At 36.6% G+C, this 12,383-nt stretch overlaps 1 protein-coding gene across 1 annotated transcript in view; it reads right to left on the reverse strand.

Annotated features, from left to right (window-relative positions):
• LOC100368487 (muskelin-like) overlaps nucleotides 1-12,383 on the reverse strand; it is a 48,453-nt gene that overhangs the window by 13,262 nt on the left and 22,808 nt on the right. The window contains exons 8-10 of the mRNA XM_085496747.1: nucleotides 11,713-11,825; nucleotides 7,100-7,213; nucleotides 671-828 (exon numbers count right to left, since the gene is read on the reverse strand). Of these exons, the coding sequence (XP_085352873.1) occupies nucleotides 671-828; nucleotides 7,100-7,213; nucleotides 11,713-11,825 (385 nt within the window). The remainder of the gene's footprint in view (nucleotides 1-670; nucleotides 829-7,099; nucleotides 7,214-11,712; nucleotides 11,826-12,383) is intronic.

Consider the following 12,383-nt stretch of genomic DNA (forward strand, 5'->3'; position numbering starts at 1 on the left):
CTTGGTATGAATACAAATCAGGATTTGTGTAGTATGATTAAATCTTTCAGGTTTGTATTGGAGTTAGCAAAATCATTAAATTTGCCATTTTTCATGATTTTAAGTTAATCTTTAATTGTTTATCAAATACAGATTGAAGTAAAAAAATAGTAACATAAATCATTTTCATAATTTTCATAACAAAACAGTGCACTGACAGTGACCTTTGTTTACAATCTCAAATTCCTGAGCTGCAAGCCATAATGGTTCAAATTTCCCAGGATGCAATGGTACAGAAAGAAGGCTGTGTCTTAGTGCAGACTGAGGTATGGTTAGTTTATGTGCACTTTCATTGGTGATTGCTTCTAATACTTAAGTATGTATGGATGTTAAAAATGACACTGACTACGAGTCAGTGCAAGCAGAACTAACTTGAAATTGTAATACATCTAGTGGTAAAATGGTACTTGATCTAGAGCAGGAATAGCACACGATCTATGGCAGAATGTACACAATGCAAGGGGCAATATGACTGCAGCACTGAATAGTTGCATAATCATTAAATGCCTGAGTAAATATTGCATTACTAGAGGCAGAGAAAGATATGGTTTGGAATTGGATGTTTGAAGTGGTACTATTATGGTACCCTTAAAAACAGAATATAAGAGAATGAGCTGATATGAGACAATACCTTGTAAGTACACGGCCACCAAATACATATATTGTGGACCTGTCTTCATCTATAGACATCTGGTGATCAAATATTAGTTTAGGACCACCTTCTGATCCTGTATCTTCACAAATTAAAGTCCATTTATTGCTTGAAATATCATAGACATAAAAGTCGCTCTGAAAAAAAAATAGTATTGCTGTATCTTTCTGTTGCATCAAAAAGTACTGCAGATGTATGTATTGAATAAACAAACAATTAATTATACCACACTTGCATGTATGTATTGAATAAACAAACAATTAATTATACCACACTTGCATGTATGTATTGAATAAACAAAAAATTAATTATACCACACTTGCATGTATGTATTGGGGTCTAAAAACTAACTCTGCGACGCGATTGTGCGACTCGCCGAATGTCGATTATTGCACTCTGCGACAGGATCGCAGTGTCACTCTGCGAAGAGCACGATTCCTATTGATTGGTGGGTCAAACAGCACGAATCCCAATGATCGATGTTCACTGCATGACTTATAAAAAATTAAGTTTTAAATGGTAAAAATGGTACGGTAAAAAAAAGTGTGTAAACACTATGTACCGGCGACATGCCACACTGTTCGATGATCGGCAAGCACATGGAAGACAAATTGTGGGACCAAACAAATGACACATGGTTTACAGTGATTAGACACATCACACCGCTGGCTAGAAAAATTGAATAGTGTAACGTGCACGTTGGTTTTGACTGCCTATTTACGGTGTAACGTTATCGCCATCTTGGAGTTGTAAGGCTTCGTCCTGACGACTATGCTCATTAGCATAGGCGGTAGCTTCAAAGCAAGTGGAACGCGAAGTACTTTTCACGCGTTCTGCAACGAATGTTGTAAGTCAGCTTTGACTTTGTTGAGTGCATCAGGGAAAATAATTTGAATGCAGTGAAAAAAAAATCATTCACGATGTGCAATGTTTTGCCATCACATCAGTTGTTTGCAATCGTCTGCCTTCGTTTAGATCATAAACAGACTCCAAACTTGTGGTCTACGATCGATTAGCTGGTATTTTAACCAGAAATGAAATACTTTGTAACAGTTGTGAAAAGTAAACAAAAACGGCGTTGGTTTGTGGTATGAATGGAATTATTTTTGTATCATAATTTTCGAAGTCAGTATTACTGAAAATTATGGTTTATTTTTTTTTAAATGAACGCCAAATTTCGGTGGTCCATATTGATCTTAATGTAGCGAGAACGGAATTTTTTTTTTATCTTGATTTTTCAATAATTGAAAATTTGTACCTTGATTCATCATCCCAGCTTTTCAAAATTTCGGAAAGATCAGCGCTCAAGCGCTAACACTACTACTGTTTCGTTAATATTTGCATGTTTCTAACATGTACATGTATATGTATACTACCGGTAATACTCTGTTGTTGACGATTCTGATAGAACGAGTGACAAGCTTCCTGTCGCAAACAATGCATATTAATCTAACGTCCATTGTCAGCATTATTATCAGTCAAGACTTCGTCTGAGAAATCGTTTTATTTTCTAAGCCTATATTCTATTTTAATAACACCATCTTACTAACGCAATGACGATGTAAAAAACAAAAGCAAAGACGCCAATGACAAGACGAGGCAAAGAAAAATTGCAACTAAGGGTAATATTTACTAATTTAGACTTGCCTACAGCTTGTTGTGATTCCGATATAAAATTACAGGACTTTCGCGTTCACCCCTCGTTAACGCAATTTATATTTATTTTTTAAGAATTTGTCATCTAGGTCATATTATGACCAACCTCGCGAGTGGTTCGAAAGGGACGACTAGGCTGAAATATTCGCATCAACACGAAAGACTTTCAACTACTTAACCGATGACGACACCGATACATGAGACCGTTGAGGGTCGGTGATCAGACGAGAAAGCGAGTACAGGAAATCTGTTGCTCGTCGACATCGGCCAAATAAATAAAAGCCATTGTTCCGTTTATGCAGAGAGCTTGCGCCCATCTAATTTTTCGTTGACACTGCTGTTTTAGTTTTCTATTTTCAGCAGTAGTTTCAATCCATTCACATAGCTATGTTTTTGTTCTCTTAATATTCTTAATAAAACGATATTGATTGCCTAGAAACAGTTTGACCCGCTACACGCTTTATTTGGGAATTTAAAGTGATGAATATAGTAATAACAAATTATACTTGCTAATGAAAAAAAAAAATAACGTAACATCGTGTGAAACGTACTTCGCGCTCTACTCGCTTTAAAGCTGCCGCCTATGCTAATGAGCATTGTTGCGGACGAAGCCTTACAACTTCAAGATGACGTTAATGTTACCAGCTCCCTGATGTTACACCGTAATAAGGCAGCCAACACCAACGTGCATGTGTTTTGTAACCCCTTTCATCCTTTCATTATATATGTTAACAAGTCATTGTCAATGACACGTCCCCGTTCCGTTCATATTTGAGTGACATATACATTCAAAGCAGATCATGACCGAAATGCACCTGCATATGTACAACACATTGTGCTAAATCTGAACAAAATCCATCCATGCATGACTGAGATCCGGTTCTGGAATTGTGAAAATACGTGATTTTGATGCATTTTCGGCCTTAAAATGACCATCATTCCGCTATTGTTAAGCAGATCATGAAACAAATGCACATATCTATTTGTGACATGATGTACCATGTGTGTGTGAAGTTTGAACTTGATCAATCCAGACATGTCTTGGATACGGATCCAGAACTGAATTCTTTAACAAAATGGCCGCCAGTCGGCCATTTCGAACTTGATCCGAAAAAAAAAAGATGTGCATCAAGGTCCTATTATGTTTAATGTATGTACCAAATTTGAACAAAATCCATCCATGCATAACTGAGATACGGGTCCGGAATGGTGAAAATGTGCGATTTCAATGCATTTTCGGCCTTAAAGCGGCCCCCATTTGGCTATCGTTAATGAGATCATGAAACAAATGCACATACATATTTGTGACATGATGTACCTTGTGTGTGTGAAGTTTGAACTTGATCAATCCAAGCATGTCTCAGATACGGATCCAGAACTGAATTCTTTAAAACAAAATGGCCGCCAGTCGGCTATTTCGAACTTGATCAGAAAAAAAAATGACGTGCATCAAGGTCCTATTATGTTTAATGTATGTACCAAATTTGAATGAAATCCGTCCATGCATAACTGAGATCTGGGTCCGGAATGGTGAAAATGTGCGATTTCAATGCTTTTTCGGCCTTAAAATGGCCGCTATTCGGCTATCGTTAATCGGATCATGAAAAAAATGCATGTGCATATGTATGGGACATAATGTGTGATGTATGAGTGAAGTTTGAACTTAATCGGTCCATGCATGTTCGAGATACAGGTGATCACGGACGCACGGACGGGCGGACGCACACTGGGCAAAACATAAGTCCCCGTTTTCGGACTGCGTCCGAACGGGGACTAATAAATCAATGTTAAATACTTGTTGATTACCGTACCGTGCAGCATGTCGTCGGTACTTGTTTACCGTAGTTCGCGAGCAGTCGGTGAAATAACCATTTAAAACTAAACATTTCTATAAGGCATGCTGTGTACCCTTACATCGATCGACCATTGAGATTCACGCTTTTCGACCCACCAACCAATGGGAATCGTGCTCTTCGAAGAGTGACACTGTGATCCTGTCGCAGAGTGCAATAATCGATATTCGGCGAGTCGCACAATCGCGTCACAGAGTTAGTTTTTAGATCCCCATACACACCTCACACTTGCCTACATTAGCATCCAGATCCACAACTCTAGGGGTGGACGCTTACCCAAGCACCCCCCCCCCCCGCCGCGGAAAAGAGTGCAAATGACAATTTTAATTCACCATGCGACAGATTGAGGGGGATATTAAGTCTTTGAGGGAAAATAAAATTACGAATTTAGTTGTGTCTTCATTGACTTTTACAATGAAGAAACAGAAATGATCACAAAAAATATGCACATTTTATTACAATATTGATTACGTACCATCCGAATTTACAAGGTTAATACATAGTGGAACACAGTCAAAGTCAATATCTTCTCCACTGACGAATGTGTGGGATCGTACACAAACTCTCGATGAAAAGCACTTTCCGCCAGGATGTACTCGCATGATTTGACCTGCAACAACGTCCTTTGACCTAATGGGTCAAGTCTGTTATTAAGTGTGTTGTATCGACGTAATTTTTCAGAAATTCCGGAAGACTTTCTTGTAATGCAATGCGGATGTGAATTATCTATGTTGAAGTACAATCTGTTTGAATTAATTTTGGTGAATAAACGGCATGGTTTTTTTTTCTAAAAAAACTGGTAACTAGCAATTTTTGATAGGGAAACTAAATTATGGCTCGAAAAATTCACTGCATTTTACTTTTATTAACAGGTCATTGTCGGACCGTAGTTCATGTACGGTCTGTCTATTGTCCTACAGCATCCATGTATAAACATTCATTGATATGTGATGATTAGTACCTGAGATATCAGTGTGAAAGTTGGAAATTGGTTAATTATGCAAATTAGGTGATTAATATGCACAAATATTTACCAAAAACTAATTGGGTCTCTGCATAATTCTAGATTCATTGAAATGTGATGATTAGTACTGTAGATATCAGTAGAAAAGCTGAAAATTAATTATGCAAATTAGGTAATTAATATACACAATTATTTACCCTGAAACTAATCAGGTCTCTGCATAGTCCTAAAGGATCTATGTACCAAGTTTCATTAAAATGCGATGATTAGTACTTGAGATACCCGTGGAAAAGCTGAAAATTAACTAATTATGCAAATTAGGTGAGTAATATGCACAAATATTTATCTGAAACAATCAATCTCTGCATAGTCCTTGAGTATGTAAGTACCAAGTTTCATTGAAATGTAATGCTCACTACTTGTATCAAAAGCTGAAAATTAATTAATTATGCAAATTAGGTAATTATATGTACTGATATTACCATAAAAACTATCAGGTCTGTGCAGTGTCATATGACATCTATGTACCAAGTTTCATTGAAATGTGATGATTAGTACTTGAGATATCAGTGGAAAAACCGAAAATTGACTAATCATTATGCAAATTAGGTAATTAGTATCCACGGATTATTACCAAAAACTAATCAAATCTGCGCATATGTTCAGAGCATCTATGTACCAAGTTTCATCAAAATCCAATGAGTGGTTCTTTAGATATCAGTGGAACAGTCATAGAACAGCTAAAAAATAGCTAATTATCATGCAAATTAGGTAATTAATATGCACGGATTTTTACCAAAAACTAATCAAATCTGCGCATATGTTCAGTGCATCTATGTACCAAGTTTCATCGAAATCCAATGAGTGGTTCTTTAGATATCAGTGGAACAGTCATAGAACAGCTAAAAAATAGCTAATTATCATGCAAATTAGGTAATTAATATGCACGGATTTTTACCAAAAACTAATCAAATCTGCGCATATGTTCAGTGCATCTATGTACCAAGTTTCATCGAAATCCAATGAGTGGTTCTTTAGATATCAGTGGAGCAGTCATAGAACAGCTAAAAATTAGCTAATTATCATGCAAATTACCCGGTAGGTAATTAACGAGCATGGATTTTTACCAAAACCTAATCTATGCACTAAGTTTCATCAAAAACCAATGTATGGTTCTTGAGATAGCAGTGGAACAGTCGGACACACATACATGTACAGACAGACATACACACACACACACACACACAGACACAGACACATACTTGTATTGCAATATGTTCCGAGGACTCCATTGGATTAACTTTTAATATAGTTGAATTAAATTTTAATATAGTTGCGATATGAACTCGATTAAAACGCGTTCCTATATAGGGTTGCGTTTTAATTGGAGTTTAATTAAACTCAATTACAATGCAATACAATGGAGAATTGCATTTTAATTAAGTTTAATTAAACAAGAGTTGAATATCCCGTGACTGAACATAGAAATGTTTGCGAAGCTTAGGTTTAGTATCGGGGTAAGGTATGGTATAATTATATTAATATTAATATAACGTGAACCATACCTTCCCCCGATACTAAACCTAAGCTACGCAAAACGTATTAATAATCGAATTAACTATTAATATAAATTATGTTTTCCGAGGACTATGAAAAAGGTCCTCGGAAGGTGTGTATGTCCTCGGAAGTAGCTATATATCTGTATTTTCGTCCTCGCAACATATAGCAATCCAAGTACACACAGACACACTAACTGCAAAGACTCCCATTTTGTGCTTCGCACATGGGAGTCAAAAACACTGTTACCACAAATTGTAGTCATCAGACCGTAGATAAACCTGGAAGCTGTGGGCAACCATGCAGGCAGTGCAGTATGTGATGTGGGTTGTGTTACATCACACTGTGGTGATAATCAAATTACAATTGATGACATACCTTTAATGACTGGCTATTTCTAACACCAGAATCTAAATACCTTCCTAGTGTGAATATTTGTTTCCTATGGTGATCTAAGCACATTTTATGACATGATCTAGCTCCTGGTCCACCCTGTTGGAAAACACAACACGTTACAAGACAAATCACAACATACATGTAGTGATAACAATGTAAAACATTTACTATCAACTTACACTTGGATGAAAACCAAATCATCTCAGTATATTAGGCACAAAATAGATTTGTAAGGCTTCAACTTCAAAGATACATTTTAAGGCCAAATTGGCTGACTTATGTAAATTAGGTAATTATAATAAGCAAGCATGTATTTTGACTCTTAACAAATAGGGCCTGCAGATTATCATGGAGCATTCATGTGCCAAGTTTCATTGAAATCTGTTGAGAGGTTCTTGTGATATCAGCGGGAAAATGTATAAAATGGCTAATAATTATGCAAATTACTAAGATTTCTCACTCAAAAACTGATCATAAACAGGCACATTTATTTCTGCAAACTTTATGAAATCTTAGGACCAGTGCATCAAGGTACAACATAAAGCAGGTTGATTTGAACAAATGTGACAATATTGCCCATAACTTGTTTATTAACAGGGACACATGTGTATATGTGTATATATATATATATATATATATATATATATATATATATATATATATATATATATATATATATATATATATATATATATATGTAATAACAACAGCAGCGAACATCGCCAGTAATTCATCTAAGAGTGTGAACGATCTATTATTGCACACTAGCACATGCGCAGAACGTACACAAGTGCTAAACGTACACAATGGAGCTAAAAAAAGGAGAGAGAACTCCCTTTGCATGCGATTGTTACCATGACTTCTGCCGACTATTTGGTCAACAGCTAACACTTGATGGGTTTACCGGGGGATTACTAGACGTGAATATTTAATTAGATATGATCGGACGTTCTGGGATGAGTTCGACCGTTATTGCAAAGCGAGGTGAGAGGCGAAAAATTGTTTTTAAAACGACTCAAGTGGGAAAAAAACATGGTCAAAATTACTCAGTAACGGCTAAATTGGTGTTGTGTATTACATAAGTATTTGTGAAGGAAACACTGTAGCAGGGAACAAAATATCATTAACCTTCAACCTGGCACAATTTAACTATCCCCTAACAACACAAATGAAAGCAACGCAAAGCATGTCAAATTCAATCGGCGATTGCCGGTTTGGCCGTGATATGCTGTTATTGGCACCTACCCTACCATGACGTAGAAGAGGTTAGCTTACTATTGAACTAAATTTCGGCGTCCACAGGCAAAGATTTGACGAAAATAAATAAAATTTACCGGAGCTCAAATCTAACGTGTCGTTTATACAAAACATGTGTTGTCTATGAGGGCCCACACAGGAAGTAGGACAGATGAACGAAAATGAAAAACGTGATTGTGAATTTGGCCACGGGAGCTCGCACTTCAATTCAAGCTTGTTGGAAAGTACATGAAAAACACTATATAATGGTGGTAATTTTATCGTCCGCAACCGAGTATTTTATTTTAAAATCAATTTCTTGTGAGCAATGTTTTTGACATTATGAGAACCGCATAAATTGTAATAACTTGCTGAAAACCTGTCCGATTTCAATGACCGAAACGCAGACCTGTAGAACTGACGACACTCTTTCATAATTACCGCTACGCGCATGTTCACCGACCTTTGACGTCAACTGTGCAGAACTAAAATGATCCTTACACCTTAGGAAGACGATGACGGCTGAATAATCAGTGTGACGGCAGCCGGCAGAAGTCATCGACATGAAAGGCGCGTAAACACAAAAGAATAATCAGCTTAAAACAAAAGACTCAAGTAGGATTAAAACCAGTTCAGTCTCCTTTTTTTACCTTCATGGACAGTCTAATAGGGGCTACTAATTTGAAAGGTTAAGTAGAGTCAATATTTAGTAGTTGGTTCTTGAAGCTACAGTACAGTTCTCGCGGAAGCTTTGGCTTCACTTCAGCTTCACCTTGCTTCAGCATCGCATCATTATGGCATTGTTATGGCTTCAGCATCGCTTCAATGTCGCGACATTAAAAAGTTAGGCGGTTATCGCTTCGCTTCATTGTGGCCTCATTATGGCGACAATGTGGCATCAGCATCGCTTCATCAAACAAAGAGGTACAGAACTCATTTCGCCCAACCTCTCGCCCGCTTCCGCTTTTCAATCGCTCGCTTTTGCGACCGCTTGTTGAATTTCCGCTTTATTTTCGACTGTGCAAAAATTCGGACTACTAACAATTTTATGGTTTTCATAGATCACGGTTACTAGTTTAGTAACCGTACATAGATGTTAAACAACCGTCAAAAGTTCAAATACTTTTTGTTTTAACTATCTATAATTATATGCACGCAATCTGACCCTTTGACCTAGATTTGGCTGGGATTGACTATTTTATTTTAAACAATATTCTGACGTGACGCACTGCTACAAAATATTTCTAAGGCTAAAATAAAACCTAATATCTCTTTGTGTATTTGTCAATTTTGCATATATTTGTTGTGACAGTATGTTCGTAAATATCTGGAAAAATCTCGTCTCCCGTTAATAATATCATTTGTTTGAAATGTCTACCGACCGTGTCCCAATAATTTGTTTGGAATATCGATCCCCGTTGGTTTCTCCAAACGGTCCCGACGTCGATTATTCAACACAATCAGCATTTATTTATTGTAATTCATGGGAATCATGTCCCGTAATTTGCGGGCTGTAAAACCAAATAATTAAACACGTACTATTTATTATATATATTTTTTTACTTCGTGAAACTACAACACAGCGTAGAGTTGTCGCGGTGAAACAGTCGCCTTGAAATCGATGGAACTTCAATTATCTATTTCTCGCCTTGAAATAAAATTAAAAAAATTCGAAGAGCATTAGGGGATTTATTATTAACCAGTCTTACCAACCGATAGCTTTATTTTATTCAAATCCATAAAATTCACGAGTTTTTCGACATTTGTTGGCAACTTCCGCGCAAAAAATGGTTGAAAATGTGGGTGTGGTTCTCTCGCAAAGTCCCGTTGATAATACGGACAAATATGGTTCTGTGACCCAGGTCGTGCTCCGATCAGGTGACTTTCAGCAAATCAATGATGTTGTAACAAAGCATATTTGACGCTAACTGAAGAGTCGTCGTACTGTCCAATCTCCGGCGTCGATTCACTGTGCTGTGACAGGCTTCACAATCATTCACTGAAAAACATCGGTATATTTTGACAAACGGCTGGGATTTGACCTCAGTTCAAAAAAAGAAAAAAGGAAAAACTGGGCTGAGATACAAATCAGTTTTGCAAGTTAAGGTAAACCAGATTGGGGTCGATGATATTCAGTATCGAAGGATTTCCGTGTGTATAATGAGTTTCAAATTGTTCATCGACTGGTCACCAAATATTTACGGCTACAACTAAATGAACACTTTTTTGCTATTCGATTTTTTACCAGGCCTGTGGCTCGTTTTTATTTGAAAATATTTTTTTTTTAGAATACTTTTAAAGTACGTATAGATCGAGCTCAGGCCACTGATCGTGGTTTAATTTTGAAAATTGGATGTAAAATTTTACCAGACCGACGCCACCACAACCAACCAACCATAGTTGGAAATGTACGCACTTGTTTTGGAACTTTGTATCAAGATGGCCGGCGACAACGCCAGGCGGCGTTCGCGGGTTTTGCATGTATTAGTAGTCCGGGCATGGGATCGGACTCGGCTAAAACTAAACGAAACACAGAAAAATACCACCAAAATGAGGAATCTGAATCTGTTCTCTTACCAGCAAATAAAATGAACGAAAATAAGGTAATTTTATAACAAGAACAGTTTCAAATATATATATATAGTATATATAGCATATATAGCAGTATAGCAAATTGTGTTGTATCCGAACGACGATTGCATCGTGTGATTTAAATTTATCACGTTTTTCCTTGCAGTCAATATGACACTCGTCACCTTGCAGATTGCAATGTACTTCACATAGTTTTTGGTACCCAATACTCGCAACATTAAATAATTAAAACAAGATATCTTTTTAAAAAGTCATTTTACTCTTGGTCATATTATTTTATTCCCCTTACCGCTTTGAATTTCAAATCGATTACATATCGAACTTCTGTACATGTGTTTTTTCCCTACTGCCTTTCCATGTGAAAATAATGAGGTCATACTCATGTCACAATACTTTGAAGCTGATGCCATGTTGATGCCATGAGACTGCGAAGCTGAGGCCACGATGATGCCACAAAATAAGAGAGGCGAACACAGCTTCAATTTTCATTGACGTGAAGCTGATGCCACAATGATGCAATGCTGAGGCGACAATGAAGCCATGCGTATGCTACAATGATGCCACAAAAGCCAAAGCTTCCGCGAGAACTGTACTGTATGCTTAAGAACAATTACATGTACCGTAAATAATAATCTACTCATTCGCTATAGGTCAACCAACTTCCAAACATGGAAGCTCTGGGACAAAAATTTATAGTTTTTGTGTCTCAGGCTATCTTACTTTACAAAGAACTGGTTATGGAAAGTAGATTGTAAGATTACTGATACCTCCTCTTCTGTGTTCCTTGAAATACAAGTCCATTTCTCAGTTCTAACATTATATGACCAGAAATCAGCTAAATCACGGACTCCATCCCATCCTCCATACATGTAAATGGTTTCTATGAATATATCAACAAAATATTATCCATGTTAACACAAAGAGGCACATCTTTATCAGAACTTAAAACGACTGCATATCAGTGTGGCATAATGTATAATGTAGGTAATGAATTTGATTGCAATATATCAAGGCATGTCAGAGGTAAAGCTTTAAACAACATTTATTAAATCAAAATGACTGCCAGTTAACCCATTTGTAACTGAAAATAAAAAATAACATGCATCAAGATCTCAGTATGTTTAATGAATGTTTGAGTTTGATCGATATATGTCCAATTGAGGCTTGGTCCCAGGTTAGGTGAAATTCTTAATTTCAATGTATTTTTTTTATTAAAATGCCTGCAATTTGGAATGTGAAGTAAATGTGAATGTGTATGTATCCCCAGGTGTATTATTTGTGTGTGTGTGTATGTGTGTGTGTGTGTATGTGCAGTTTAAACATGATCAGTCATGTGTAAGAGTCATGTTTTAGCACTGAAATATTTGTCATTTTGTATGAGAAATGTTTCTCAGATTGTTTATTTTCACTAAAAATATAAATTGAACAATGGTTTGTA

The sequence above is a fragment of the Saccoglossus kowalevskii genome, chromosome 3 (assembly GCF_978046115.1).
Source record: "Saccoglossus kowalevskii chromosome 3, keSacKowa6.1, whole genome shotgun sequence".
Lineage (NCBI taxonomy): Eukaryota > Metazoa > Hemichordata > Enteropneusta > Harrimaniidae > Saccoglossus > Saccoglossus kowalevskii.